The sequence below is a fragment of the Crocuta crocuta genome, unplaced genomic scaffold, assembly GCF_008692635.1.
Source record: "Crocuta crocuta isolate KB4526 unplaced genomic scaffold, BGI_CrCroc_1.0 scaffold36, whole genome shotgun sequence".
NCBI classification, from domain to species: domain Eukaryota; kingdom Metazoa; phylum Chordata; class Mammalia; order Carnivora; family Hyaenidae; genus Crocuta; species Crocuta crocuta.
In genome coordinates this window covers 18,585,496-18,600,234 of record NW_027532203.1, presented here as the reverse complement: position 1 = coordinate 18,600,234, position 14,739 = coordinate 18,585,496, and the positions used below count along the sequence as shown (strand labels likewise).

Genomic DNA, 14,739 nt, shown 5'->3' with positions numbered 1-14,739 from the left:
CTAACCGTTAGAGAATTGCAAAATGAAACTACAATACTACCTCAGACCTTTAGGATGGCTACTATCAAAAAAACCCCAGAAAACAACAGTGGTGATGACAATGTGGAAAAACCATAACCCTTCCATACTGCTGGTGGGAATGTAAAATGGTGCAGCTGCTGTTGGAAACATATGGCAGTTCTTCAAAAAATTAAAAATAGGGTTACCAAATGATCTGGCAATTAACTTCTGAGCACATGCCCAAAAGAACTGAAAGCAGGGTCTTGAAAAAATATTCACACACCTGTGTTCATAGCAGCATTATTCACAAGAGCTAAAATGTGGAAGTGACCCAAATATCCATCTACAGATGAACAGATATGCAACGTGTAGTATACACACACAATGGAATGTCAGTTAATATATTTATTAATATGATAGGAAATATAATATAACACAAGTTAGGAAATTCTGACACTGACTACGATTCCATTTATATGAGGTACTTAGACCAGTCAAAATCATAGAGACAGAAATGCGATAGCTGCCAGGGGCTGGGGTAAGGGAGATGGGGAGTTTGTTCGATGGGTATAGACTTTCAGTTCTTCAGGTCTGGAGACGGATGGCGGTGATGATCGCACAACACTGTGAACGTATTTAACACCAATGCACTAAGATGTTCACTAAGATGATTAAGACAGCAAATTTTAAGTGATAGCTATTTTGCCACAACAAAAAAATATATAGTATCAGACTAAAAAAATGAAAAGGAAACACAACTAGTTAAATATGGAATTCAGTTGCATGGCCCTGAATATTACATACACATAAGAAGGGGGTGGGTGGTAAAGAGCAGTGGATGCCTTTTTTTCTTTTTTACATCAAATAGGTGAGATTTCCGTGTTCACTTCTTCACATGTTCAACATTTGTTGAACATATACTCTGTTCTCAGAACTGTGTCAAGCTCTCGGGACATAGAGGTGAATAGGACAAAAGGCGACAATAGCCTTGTAAAGAAGACAGGCAAAGAAAATGGTGATTAAATACTGAGTGATAAGTATACTGTTAGAAATATGCAATGGGCTGGAGCACCTGGCTGGCTCAGTTGGAAAAACTACCGACTCTTAATCTTGGGGTCATGAGTTGGAGCTCCATGTTGGGTATAAAGACTACTTAAATAAATAAATAAATTTTTTTAAAAAAAGAAGAAGAAATACAATGGGCTTTCAGAAACCCTCCTAACCAAGACCTGACTTCTGCAGGAGCAAAAGTCAATGCAAAGGCCTGGGGAGGGGGCCAAGGGAACATGCCCCACCCACGTTGGAGTATAGCAAGTAGTTTTGTGTGGCTATGGTTCACAGTGTGAATTTTGTGGGTGTGACGCAGGGGTCAGCCTTCCGCTGCCCTTAAAACTTTTCTTGTTCTTTATTTTTTTTCTCTCTCTCTTTGCTAAAATATAGTTGTGAAAACGGTTATGTCCTTGAGCTAGGTGAGAATTTTAGTGTCATTCTTGAGGGTTATAAAAGTACTTGAAACTGTAATCCACCCCCATAAAAAATAGTATGTGTAAAAAGTGAATGGTCTTCTGTGAAAAAAACATTTAAAGTCATCACAGCTTTTTTTTTTTTTTTAAGAATAGTGAGTATTTAATATCTAAGAGTACTCTTTTGTTTAACTTTCAAAAATAGTTACCTATGACCATTTCTGTTTTAAAAAGAAGTCTTCAAGGTGTCTGGGTGGCTCAGTCGGTTGAGCAACTAACTCTTGATTTCAGCTCAGGTCATGATCTCACAGTTTGTCAGTTCAAGCCCCCCATTGTGCTCCACACAAGGGGCGCAGAGCCTGCTTGGGATTCTCTCTCTCTCAAAATAAATAAATAAACTTAAAAAAAGAAAAAAGAAAAAAAGAAGCCTTCAACTGGTTTCTAATCTATAAATGTAATCCACTGTGACCTAGTCGATGCTAATGAAACAGCCATATTTGAACAGAGAGTTTTAAGGTTTTAATAGTTTTAAGTTTTAATAGTTCCCAAAGATAGAGAATAATGAATGTCATGGACTGTGCACTGGGGCTTAAGATTGCCCTGGGCTTCTCTTAGCCTCCTTACACATACAAATAGTACAAAGAAAGGGCGCCTGGGTGGCTCAGTCGGTTAAGCGTCCGACTTAGGCTCAGGTCATGATCTCACAGTTCGTGGGTTCGGGCCCCTCATCGGGCTCTGTGCTCACAGCTAGCTCAGAGCCTGGAGCCTGCTTCTGATTCTGTGTCTCCCTTTCTCTCTGACCCTCCCCTGCTCATGCTGTCTCTCTCTCTCTCTCTCTCTCTCTCAGAAATAAACAAAACATTTAAAAAAAATTTTTTTTAATAGTACAAAGAATTTAAGACAGGGGCATTAAGGTCCCCTGGGGAAAAGCTTTCCTATTCTCAGGAAGAACAAACATCTATCAGGTATGTCGTAATCTCCTATTGACACTTGGCTAACCTTCAGCCCAAAATGCAAAGTAAAGTAGAGCTAACTCCAGAAAGCAAGTTTAAACAAACAAGCCACCAGTCTACTATACCTTTGAGAAGCCTGATTTTCCTACTTAGCTCACACATGTGTTGTTTGGGAAATAGGAATGCCACAACTCTGAGACAGGTGACAAAACCCTTGTTTTGAGAGGCTGTAAGGCTCACAGCAGCTATTTGAATACTGGTATTGAAAATATCACGAATTCTGTTGCCTGACTTTTCTAGAGCGAGCTGTATGGTTCTGCCGTCTTCATGGATTTTCACAATATATGAGTTCAGGGGTGCCTGGGTGGCACAGTCAGTTAAACATCCGACTCTTAATATCTGCTCAGGTTTTGATCTCATGATTGTGAGATACAGCCCCGCATGAGCATGGAGCCTACTTAGGATTCTCTCTCTCCCTCTCTCTGCCTCTCCACCCCTCTCAAATTAAATATTTAAATTTAATTAATTAATTAAAACTCCTGGAAAGAATATAGGACTTAATTAACTTAAATCATCTTTGTTTATTTAGTTAGAAATTTTTAATGGTTTGATTGATTGATTTATAAAGTAAGCTCCCTGCCTAGCATGGAACCCAACATGAGGCTTGAACTCATGACCCTGAGATTAAGACCTGAGCTAAGGTCAAGAGTCAGACACTTAACCAATTGAGCTACCCAGGTGCCCCTTTATTAGTTTCATATTTTTAAAAATTACAACTAAAGGGATGCCTGGGAGGCTCAGTTAAGCGTCCAACTTCGGCTCAGGTCATGATCTCACAGTTTGTGAGTTTGAGCCCCACATCAGGCTCTGTGCTCTCAGCTCAGAACCTGGAGCCTACTTCAGATTTTGTGTCTCCCTCTCTCTCTGCCTTCCCCTGCTCTCTCTTTCTCTCTTTCTTGCTCTCAAAAATAAATAAATTGCAACTATAAAGCTAACAAACAACTCCTCTTATTTAAATCTCTTCTTTTTGTTAAAATAGGAGATTTGTAGCTCAGGTAAAGAAAAAACAATGTCATGGGGCACGTGGGTGGCTCAGTTGGTTAAGTGTCAGACTTCAGCTCAGGCCATGATCTCACGGTTCGTGGGTTTGAGCCCCTCATCAGGCTCTGTGCTGACAGCTCAGAGCCTGGAGCCTGCTTCTGATTCTGTGTCTCCCTCTCTCTCTGACCCTCCCCTGCTCACGCTGTCTCTCTCTCTCTCTCAGAAATAAATAAAAACATTAAAAAAATTTTTTAATAAATAAATAATTTTTTAAAAAATCATAATAATAAAAATACTGGAGAATCTGAGTGAATAGTATATGTGAATTCTTTACACTCTCGAGATTTCTGTAACTTTAAAATTGTTTCTAGGGGTGCCTGGGTTTCTAGGGATTCTCTCACTCCTTCTCTCTCTGCCCCTCCTCCCTCTCTCAAAATAAATACACTTAGAAATTCGTTTCTAAATAAAAAGTTAAGATTAGTGATATAATTTTACAGGGAAATAGAGGTGATGACATAAGGAAGCTAAATTCTTGATTAGAGCAGTAACTCAACAGATAATTTTAAAACTGTTCTGGCAAGAAAAAGCAGTATAAACATTTTTTTGTAAAGTGGTGGTAACTACCAGAAGAATACAAGTTTCTGCACAATGATGTTGAAAAACGCTGTAATTTTTTATTTTCCTTAAAGAGAGGCCCCATGCCTCCCCTTAAATGTTTAAGAAGATAAAACAAGAAAAAAGGCTTTTGATAATTATTTTAAAGATAGATCCCATTGGCTGCTCTAAGAAGAATGAATTACAGAAAGGTAATTGTCAATAACTTTACCTTGCCTTTTGCCACTACAGAAAATAATACATAATAGCCCTGTGTTAAGTTTTTAGGGACCGTTTCCCAAGAGAGAGTATTAAAGACATAAAGCAGCACCCTACACATTGTATAAACTAGCCCATGGAGTCAGCATGATAACCTGGTTTTATCTGCTTACTTATGATTAAAAAAAAAAGCAGCTTCCCATACTGATGTAGGTCACTGTACAGGAAAAGTCACTGAGCAAAGCCTGATATGGCACATGCCCAAGTTCTAGGAAGGCCCCAGGATGACAAGATTCCACACTGACCAAAGATTTGGAGCAGAGGGACAGCCCTGGGTCCACAGTAAGACAATGAGCAAATTCCAACAGCCCCAAGACTTCCCCTAGTCACTCTGCAGGCCGAACAGAGAGGCCCTACCTGCTGTGGTCACAGGGGAGGTCACAGGGGAGGGCTGGGACGGAGACTAGGAAGCTGGCCTAGATCAAGCACTTTGAGAATCAGAAAGCCCTGATCAAAATTAGGATGTAGACAATGTATAGAGACAGGTTGGGTTGCACACTCAAGTGAGGAGCACGAGAATCTCTTAGAGTGGGAGGACTTCTATCTCTTCTGGAACAGGTTCTATGTCACCTGTGTATGCCCACATCTGGAAGGCATTGATTCTGTCAAAGACTGGGATTTTTCCTCTACTATATCCTAGCTGCTTCCCTGGAGTTCTGGAATCCACATCCATGGTCACTCTTATTCTGGCAAGGTAGTATTTACATTAACGTGATAAATTACACAGCACTGCTTAACCATGCAGGCACAAATCGGGTATGTGTAGGGAAGGGTGGGAAAGAAACAATACACCTATGTGCTTCACATCGGGCAAACTCAGTTAGGGGTCATTATTTTTATTTTTATTTTATTTTTTTTTTTTATTTTTATTTTTTTTAATGTGTTATTTATTTTTGAGAGAGAAAGAGCACACACAATTGGGGGAAGGGCAGCAGAGAGAAGGGGACAGAGGATCAAAAGTAGGCTCTGTGCTGACAACAGGAAACCTGACGTGGGGCTCGAACTCACGAACCGTGAAATTATGACCTGAGCCTAAGTCGGCGCTCAGTCAACTGAGCCGCCCAGGCGCCCCATGGGACAATCCCAATTTTAAAGAGCACTGAGTAGGGGCGCTTGGGTGACTCAGTGGGTTCAGTTCCGACTGCTGTCTCTCCCTGTCTCTGCCCCTCACCGCTCATGTTCCCTCCTCTTTCTCAAAATAAATAAATAAACTTTAAAAAATGTTTTAAAAATATTAATAAAGAACACTGAGTATTCTCTTTCAAACAGATCCACGGAAAGTATTTCCATGGGACATTTGAATAGATTATGTACAAAGTGTGTACTGACTCCTACCTTTTCTGGAACACCTACTTAATTTGACCACAGGCCTTTCCACTTCTATGGAACATTTCTCTCTCGGGCGTGTGACAGCCCTTTCCTGGTTGTATCCCTACATGTCTGTCTTTATTTCTCTGTCCTCTCTCCTCTCCTGCCTAAACAAAGGTATTATTCAAGAGTGCTTCCTTGGGAACTTCCTATCTTTTCATTCTTTCTTCTTGAGTGACTGTCAACCACTGCCTTTAACTGTCACCTCTGTGCTGACAGTAATAACAGCTGACAATCGCAGGGACTCACCACCCACCGGGCTAATCTCTGTACTAAACTCTGATGGGGTAGACGTGGTTAATATCCCATTTTCATGGAAATGAGGAAGAAGCACTGAAGCTTGGTGGTGGGGTGGGAGGAGGGAGGTTAAAGTAACCTGCCACCTAAAGTCACACAGCTAGTCAGGAGCGCAACAGGCATTCAGCCCCAGCCAGTCCACCTCACAGCCTCCACTGGTAACCAATGCCTTTCGGTATTTCATGCTGTTCTCTGTACTCTCTCACCCAGACAGCTCACAAGGGGCCAGGGCCATCTCCTTCATACCAGCCCCTGAGACCGAGAATGCTGACCACCAGTCTACTACCATGGCACCCTGAATGTGCCCAGTGCCCTCAGCATGTTGACCACCAGACATCAGAGAGCACTCACTGCCATGTTTGCACTGGTTACTGAAACAGAATACTTCCAAACCCTGCTGTCTTGTACCCTGTCCCCTTACCAGGACCCTCCCCCTTCCAAGACCTCCCATGCCCACTAATCCTGGCCTGGTGCTGGCGGGTGGGTGGGGGCAAGGGCTGGGTTGGAGATTTCAGGGTGCTGCTGGCCTTGGTCCTTGCCATTGCTACCCCTGTGGTTAAATATTGTTAATATCGGCTCTTCCTCTTCCTCCTCTTCCTCCCTCTCTCCCCACAAACCAGTTCCGCCTCCTGACTTCCTTATTTCTGGGCCCCCATCTCATTCTCCAGTTCCTATTACATGGAGCCTCCCCTGAGCCCCTGCACCCCCTCCTCTACTGCTCACCTTCAATTGGTTGCTTTGCCCTGTGGCTTTGACCTCTACTACCCCTACTCCTCCTCCCTCATCTCCTCCTTTCTCTTCCCTATGGCCACCGCTCTGGAACAGACCCCCGGGCCCAGTTTCCATGGCTCCTGCTAGACTCTTCTTACCCTGCCCCTTCCTCCTCCACAAACTTGAGGCCAAAGCCTGCCCTCCCTACCTTGATTCCTCATGGGAATATACCTGCCAACCAAGGTGGTGACCTCACCTCTGCAAATGCCATCTCAATTAGAAATCCTTATACAGAAAAGGTATTTCATAAATATTTATTAAATTCAGTCAGATGACACCCACTTGTGCTTCCAAAGTTTTCAACCATATCTGATCACAACCTTCTTGTCCTTGAAACATGAAAGTTATTCCCCTCTGTGCTAACCACAGCCTTGCCTCCTCTATCCCGAGTGGGTGGAGGCATCACAGGAGGTCTCCAGCAGGTTCCTTTCTGCCCATTTGCTCCCGGGCCTGGCCAACAATCCCGTCTGCCTGATTCCCAAGCATTCACATGTAAGGCACCATGCAGTGCTGAGGGCTCAGCTGATGGTAACACCCCGCAACTACCCTCCAGAGGCTCATGACTAGAGCTGGAGGAGAAAGATAGTCACACAAAGGGTCAAATGATGACCCATCATCTACTTCTGGCTCTACAAAGGACCCACGCAGACAGCAGTGCTGGGACAATCTCGCTGGGCCCCAGCCTCACCGAGGATTCACAGAGCTTTGGGTCCGCGCAGAGTCCTGCCCCACTGTTTAACAGCTCTAGCAGCTCGGGATTGTTGCTTAACAGGCTGCCACTCAGTTCTCATCTGTAAAATGAGATAGTAAGCAAGCTGCCTCAGAGGGTAGTTGTGAGGCTGAAATGAGTAGTGTGTGTAAAGCATTTAGAACAGGTGTGCNTGACAATAAACTATTTGTAAAAAAATAAAATAAATAAATAAATAAAATAAAATAAAAAAATAAGGATAAAAGTCACCATAAAAAAAAAACAGGTATGCAGTCACCGAGTGTGCACAGTAATGTCAGCTATTATTGTTTCCATCATTTAACGTAAAGTATACAGAAAATTAGAGGGGAAAGATACCTTTGCAAAATATCTCTCAGGATCTCAGATACCTTCCGAAAGTAGAAGGCCAGAGGAAGGGAAGAAGTATAAACAGAAGGTTCTTCCCCGCTGACCTTTACGCAGCCCAGACCTCATTTCTGCCCTTGGCCCCAACCACTCCTGCAGGTAAGCATCGGTGGCTTGGACCGGTCTGAGGACGGAGGCTGCGGCTCTCACGCCGCCACAGGCCCCTTCCGCTGCACAGATGCGCTTACTCAGTCAGCAACGATTTGCACCCACCCTGCATCAGCCTCGTGTAAGGGGCACTGGCCCCAAAGTCGGCTCAGTAGCTGTCCCAAGATGCTCATGAGCTTGCAGTCTCCCCAGTTCAAACCCACATGCTGACAAATGCTACGAAGAAACAGAACGTGTGACGTGTGAACTAGTGATAGGGGCTATTGGGCACAATCAGGAAAGGCTTCCCTGAAGAGGTGACATTTAGACTGAGATCTGAAAACTGAGTGTCACAACGCGAGGAGGGGGAAGGCAGGTCTCTGGATTACTATTCCCCACAATGCGGGCCATGGGACGTGCAGGTGGGCGGCGCCCCAGGGGAACTTCAAAACCTTCAGGAATAGGGGGCGTCACAAAGCGGTATCCAAACTGGGTCCCTGAGGCCACAGGGCCAGGCTTCTCCGCCCAGCAGCCCACGACGAGAACAGGGGCTGGCCAGGCAGCCGGGAAGCCGACGGAGGCAAGCAGGATCCGAAGTAAGGAGTCGGGAGGTGTGCTGACTTCCCGCTCCCGCCTTAAAGGGATGAGGGCAGTTCCTCTGAAAGAGGGGTTACAGACCCCCCCGAGGGGCCCCCGGGGAGTGCCAGGACTGGGGGAAGGGGTCTGGGAGGAGGAAGGGGGCCAGGCAGTCCTTGGACGCCGCCAGCAGCTCTGGGCTGGGGTTAAGACCTGGGGAGGGGGCTCCCGGAACAAGGCAAACTTCTGCGGGGCAAGGCTGGGACGCACCTGGAGAAGACGATCCCTGGGGGGTGCCTGCCGAGTCGGCCGGCAAAGCTCACCCAGGTCCCCCCAGACCCGCGCCTGGCGCAGCCTCGGGGGCACTAGCCCCTCTCCCGGGACACGCCGCCCCTCGCCTGGGTCTCGGGATCCTCGGCGGTGATACTGGGGACCCCGCGCCGCTGCCGCCCGGACGGCGGCGGCACGGGGACGCGACCCGGACCCGAGGGCGCGCGGCGGGCTGGGGGCCGGGCAGGGAGGGAACACGGCAGCGGGAAAGGTCCCCAAGCGGCGCGGACTTACCCAGAAGTTCGCCTTGAACAGTGCGCCCGTCATGGCCGGCGCGCGTCGCCGGGGCCCAGAGCAGAGCGGAGCGGCGGGTAGGTGCCGGGAGNGCCCGGCGGGGGAGTCTCGGGGCCGCGGGGAGGTGCCCCGGGTCCTAAGCCACGCCCGGCTGCGCCGGCCCAGGGCTCACCCCTGCTCCGCCTCGGCCTCCTCCCCCTCCCCCTCGCGGGTCACTGGCGTTCAGCGCCCGCGCGCGCACCCAGGGAAAGCCCCGCCGCGTCCTGCAACCCGCAATCAGGGAGCCGGGAATTGTCCCCTCATGCAGGAAGCCTTCGAGGATTGCAAGGAACTGGTCCTGCCGCCTTCCCAGTTCGGCTCCCTTCCCGCCTACGTGCTCCCTCCTCCCTCGACCGAATTCCTCGCGGAGAAATCCTGGCCCAGCAAGGTGCTGGATGGAGCCTCACCTGATCAGAGGGTGGTCTCGGGGCCGGAGGTCAGGTCCGCAGTGCTCGAGGACTGACGATGCTAGTGGTCATGTGACGTGCAGACACTTCAGGGAGTCCTGAGTACGAATCCAGATGCACCCGCTACAGATCAGCCCCTGAGCAGGTTTTAGTTTAAAAGTCAAGAAACACCATTAATACTGTCAGCCCTTGACTCTATGTCCCTTAGTGGAGCCTTTTAAAGGCCTGCAAGAGCTCAGCTCCTCTCCGACCTGCTCCCCATTCTCAAGACCCCAGACCCTTTTCCACCAAGCACACTCCAGCAGCAGCCAGAGCCTCCTTCCTCTCTATGCACTCTGCCTCCCTAAGGACACACCATAACCCCAGGAAAAGTCAGACTCATCCCTCCTTGGTAGTAATATGGTACTTTGGGACAAAGGACTGCTCCATACTACAGGCTCTGAGCCAAAACTGTGGCAGACAGAGGCTTGAACGTTTTGCCCAAGATCTCAGGGTATTAAACAGATGAAGAACCGGGTGGAGTTCTGTTGTGGTTTTTTGTTTTTTTTTTTCATTTTTTAAAATTATTTATTTATTTTTATATGAAGTTCTGCCCTTCCAAACAGGGCCAGGGCCAAAGACAGATGTCACTCCTGGAGCAAATCCACCCTGGGCAAAGAGTAGGTGCTCAAGGAGGAGAAGATGAAGGTCAAGGGTACCAAGACCGAGTGCTGATGGCCACCTGTAACCACAGGCCTGGAAAGGCAAGCATTTGCCTCTCTCGCAGGTTCTACCTCTGTCCAGACACAGTGAAAGGGCAATTCTGGGGCCATTTGAAGGACAGCTAAAAGGTTCTGCCTGGTAACCACCCGGGTCCCACTGTGATGAAATCCCACCAGCAGAGTTATCCACAACTAGGAAGATGAAGAGATGGCCTCCAGCCCGGGGTCACTCCAAGGCTACACAGCCATTCATCTAGTTGTTCATCTCTTTGGAAAGCAGTGAGGTCAGAAGGAAGGGGAGTCAGGCAGCACCATCAGGAGACAGGAGAGGCCTCCGTGGATACCAGGAGGAAGGCAAAACTGCAAGAGAGACAAGAAATAGCACCAGCTGGGGAGATGAAAGAGGTTGAAGAAAGACAGTACCAAGATGTTTCCCGGAAGCTTTTAATATTTTGGAGCACATACTTTATTTCTTATTATTTATTTATTTTGAGGGAAAGAGTGGGGGAAAGCATGCAAGCAGGGGAGAGGGACACAGGGAGAGGGAGAATCATAAGCAGGCTCTACACTCAGCACCAAAGCCCACGCAGGGCTCTAGTCCATCACTGTGAGATCATGACCTGAGCCGAAATCAAGAGTTAGTCACTCGACTGACTGACCCCCTAGGCACCTCAGGGCAGATATTTTGGACACAATTCTATTTGTCTAAGTTTTAACTTCTAATGTATATATTTTTTTAAGTCTTCGAAAGTCTTCCAAACTTTGATGGTACATAATGCTGGAGTTTCACGCTTAGAGTCCAAAGATCCCTGAATTTTAACTCTCTTCTACCACCTGGTGGCAGGATTGAAAATTGCAAATGCTTCTCCACACAGAAAATTGAGGAAAATCGTGGATTGCCAGTGACTAGTTCTGCGAGTGTTTCACAAGAGAGCAAACATTTCTCAAAGATTTTAACTTGATAAATGAGCAATGTCTCCATATGAGTAGTATGTGATGCCGAACCACATGATTATACTGAGCCAATAGTTCTCTCTCTATATATAGAATAGTGGGTATAGTCTCCCATGCTCGGATGCTTGCTCAGTCTCAGGCCGTGTGTTTGGCAAAAATCCGTTATTTTTCAGGATGTTGGAAAGTGCTCACAACTGGCACAACTGGCACTAGTGTATTTTTTGTCACTTCAAAGCACCTATGGACAGTCCTTGGCTTTTCCCAAGAGTAAGCTTAGGAATGCTTTGCTTCGTTCTAGGTCAGGCTGCATGCAGATATAGACCCTTTCCTCTGCTGTCTTACCGCCAATTACATTAAATACAGTATGTGACAAGAGTTTATTAATACTGTACTGTGGTCAACATCTGTGCAAGTGTATACAGTGGCCCCCATGCAGAAAAAGATTCCATGAAGCCAATAGATAGCAGTGATTCCTACACAATAACCCTTCTCTATCTTGTCTCCTTCACCCAGTCATGAAGGTTTTCAAAGATAAGTGCAGGTTAATTTGTCTTTATATTTTGATTTATTATTTTGTATTTATCACAGAATCATCTGTGTTTCCATTATTTCTTAATGGAAAATTTCTTAATGGGAAATTTGCTTTGATATACAAGTGCTTTGGAATACAATCATGTTTCTGGAATGAATTATGCTCACAAACCAAGGATGTACTCTATAACTCATTCATTCCTCACACTTATTAAAATCATCTCCTAGACAAGGTGTTGTGAGTAAAAAGACAAGTACTGTATAAGGGTCTAAAACCAACTGGAGAAATTTTGCTGACAAAGTTAAATTAACACTGCTACAGCAATTTTGAAATAATAAAATTAAATGAACAATACTTTAAAAAAGTAAGTGACTCTTAAGATAACTGCTGGTAGGGATATAGAGNTTGTGGGGATGAGCACTGGGTGTTATGTGGAAACCAACTTGACAAACTATTTGTAAAAAAAAAAAAAGATAACTGCTGGTAACTTTTTGGCATAATTTCTTCCAATAATACACATTTGTTGTACATAAAATTTTGAATCTTGATTTTTAACTTCACATTTCAGAAGTACTTTCTAAAGTCATTAAATGCACTTTTCCTAACAAAAAGTTTGATAGTACAGAGTAGTGGCCAAATAGACACTCTTGCATGTAAAACTTGAAAATCCCTGTATAGAGAAATTTGGTCATGTCACCAAAATTTAAAATGCACTTATATTTTGGAGCACCTGGGTGGTTCTCTCTCAAAAAAATAAAAAAAATTTAAAAAAATAAAAATAAAAAAGCTTTTAAAAGACAAAAAACAAGGGCACCTGAGTGACTCAGTTGATTAGGCATCTGACTTCTCTGGTCATGATCTCAGTTTTTACATTCAAGCCCCACATCAGGCTTTGAGCTGTCAGCACAGAGCCTGCAGCTTGCCTTCTGTGTCTACTTCTCTCTGCCCCTCCCTAGCTCCCTCTCTCTCAAAAATAAATAAACATTGAAAAAATTAAAACAAAACACTGCTTTCTTTGCATCTCTCCTCTCCTCACAAAGCTACCAAGTTTCCCTATTGCCCATTGGAATGAAGTCCCAAACACCCCTGCCTGACTTTCAAGAACTTCCTGGCTCTGGCTCTGCACTGACCTTTCTGATCTCCTTGCGCAGCATCCTGCCCTCCCCCAGCACTAGCCCATCAGGCTCTTCCCGGTCTTGTCACACCATCTTTGCTCACACTTTACCAGCCACCTGGGCTACTCTTCTTCCTGCTAAAATTCCACCTCATCACCACTTGCCCAACTTCTCCAGCCCTTGTTGTCTTCTCACTTCTCGAATCTCTGGAACTTGTCACCCATTATCACACACACAAGCCTCTAATAATGTATTACTTATGTCCTTATGTTCTGTAATTTCTAATATCCTTATGTTCCTCTTGGATATCTTACCTCCCCAAGAAGATTGCAAAGCACTGCAAGGGAAGACTGACATTCTCTTGGGCGCCCGGGTGGCTCAGTCAGTTAAGCATCTGACTTCAGCTCTGGTCATGATCTCATGGTTTGTGAATTCGAGTCTCACATCGGGTGAGCTCAAGCCCTGCTTCAGGTGAGCTTCGGTTTCTCTCTCTCTCCCTCTCTTTCTCTGCCCCTCACTTACTTGCACCCACTCTCTCTCAGAAAAGGAGGGGAAAAAAGACTGATATTCTCTCATATACGCTCATGGATTAGACAATGATGGACCCAGCTAGGGAGTTCAGTGAACTCTCTCTGATCATCAATAGCGCTACCAATTTTTCTTTCAGTCCCCATAGTCTGCTCCCTCCATTCCAGGAAGCAGGGGCAAACTTGGTGGGAGTACTGGCCAGGTAGCTAAAGCCAGATGGGATCCCTGGACCAGAACCTGACCAAGCAGAAGCCACGGTATGAAAGCCCCAGAGGGCAGGAGTAGGCTGTTTCATTGGGTCTGCCAAGTCAATGTCAAAGTAAGTGGCTAGATTTTTGTCACTTAGTTGGAAGCTGAGTAGATTGAGGAATGGAGGAGAAAGTCAGGACAGGACAGGAATAGAATACAAGGGACAAACATCAAAGAGGAGCCTGAAGTGGCCAAGGGTTAGTCACGTGGTGGGTGAGGAGCTCTGGCCTGCATCAAAGCAAGGGCTGGGTGGATACCATCAAGATTTGAATTTTCATAAGTTAATGTGAGTGAGGTATGGGACTCAAAGGGTCTGTTCCTGGTAAAGGAGTATAAAGATGGGGAAATTTTTGGTATCTATTGTCACCGAAGACAACCAACTGCACGTAGGGGCTTGTGTTTCCATCAAAAGCCACCATAAGAGAGTGAAAGGCAAGCCACAGAATAGAACAAAATTTATAATACATTTGTCCAAAAAGGATTCATATCCATTATTTATATAAGGAACTTATAAAACTCAAAAGAAACAAAACCAGACAACATGATTCTTAAAAAAACCCAAAGAACCATAGGACTGTTTCTAGGGCTGGGGCAGAAAATGTACAAGCCTAGAGCATCCTGTTGTGTCAGAAAGTACAGCAAGACAACAAATACACAAAATAATTAGGGGCATACCAAGGAATACAGGAGCCAACTGAAAGCTCTCAATTTGAATAACAAAAGAAATACTGGATTATAACCCAAAATATGAAACTAACCATGAGTCCATACTGATGTAAGTAGATTGACTGAATACCTAAATAAATGGAGAAATACGGATCTTTTGGGCAAAATTCCAAATACTCTGTGTAGACAGTCAACCTTGAAGGGAGTGGAGCAGAACTCAACAACTGATCATCACTGAGAATTCCAAATGCTTCAGTGGTCTTCAAAGCCCTCCATTAACATGGTTCACAACCCAGCCATATATACCATATGCTGCAAGGAGGTTAAGTCACTATTCCCAAAATAAACTGCTTCCCCATTTTTATTTTCTCATATATGCTAATTCTACCCTTAATGCCCATGACCTTGATCCTCTGCTAACCTATACTGTAATAAATTTAA

General features: G+C 45.3%; 1 protein-coding gene across 1 annotated transcript in view; it reads right to left on the bottom strand.

The window, feature by feature from the left end:
• Positions 1–9,192, bottom strand: part of PSTPIP2 (proline-serine-threonine phosphatase interacting protein 2) — a 71,284-nt gene extending 62,092 nt beyond the window's left edge. The window contains exon 1 of the mRNA XM_077777661.1: positions 9,108–9,192. Within this exon, the coding sequence (XP_077633787.1) occupies positions 9,108–9,140 (33 nt within the window). The 5' untranslated portion in view covers positions 9,141–9,192. The remainder of the gene's footprint in view (positions 1–9,107) is intronic.
• Between the last annotated feature and the right edge of the window lie 5,547 nt (positions 9,193–14,739).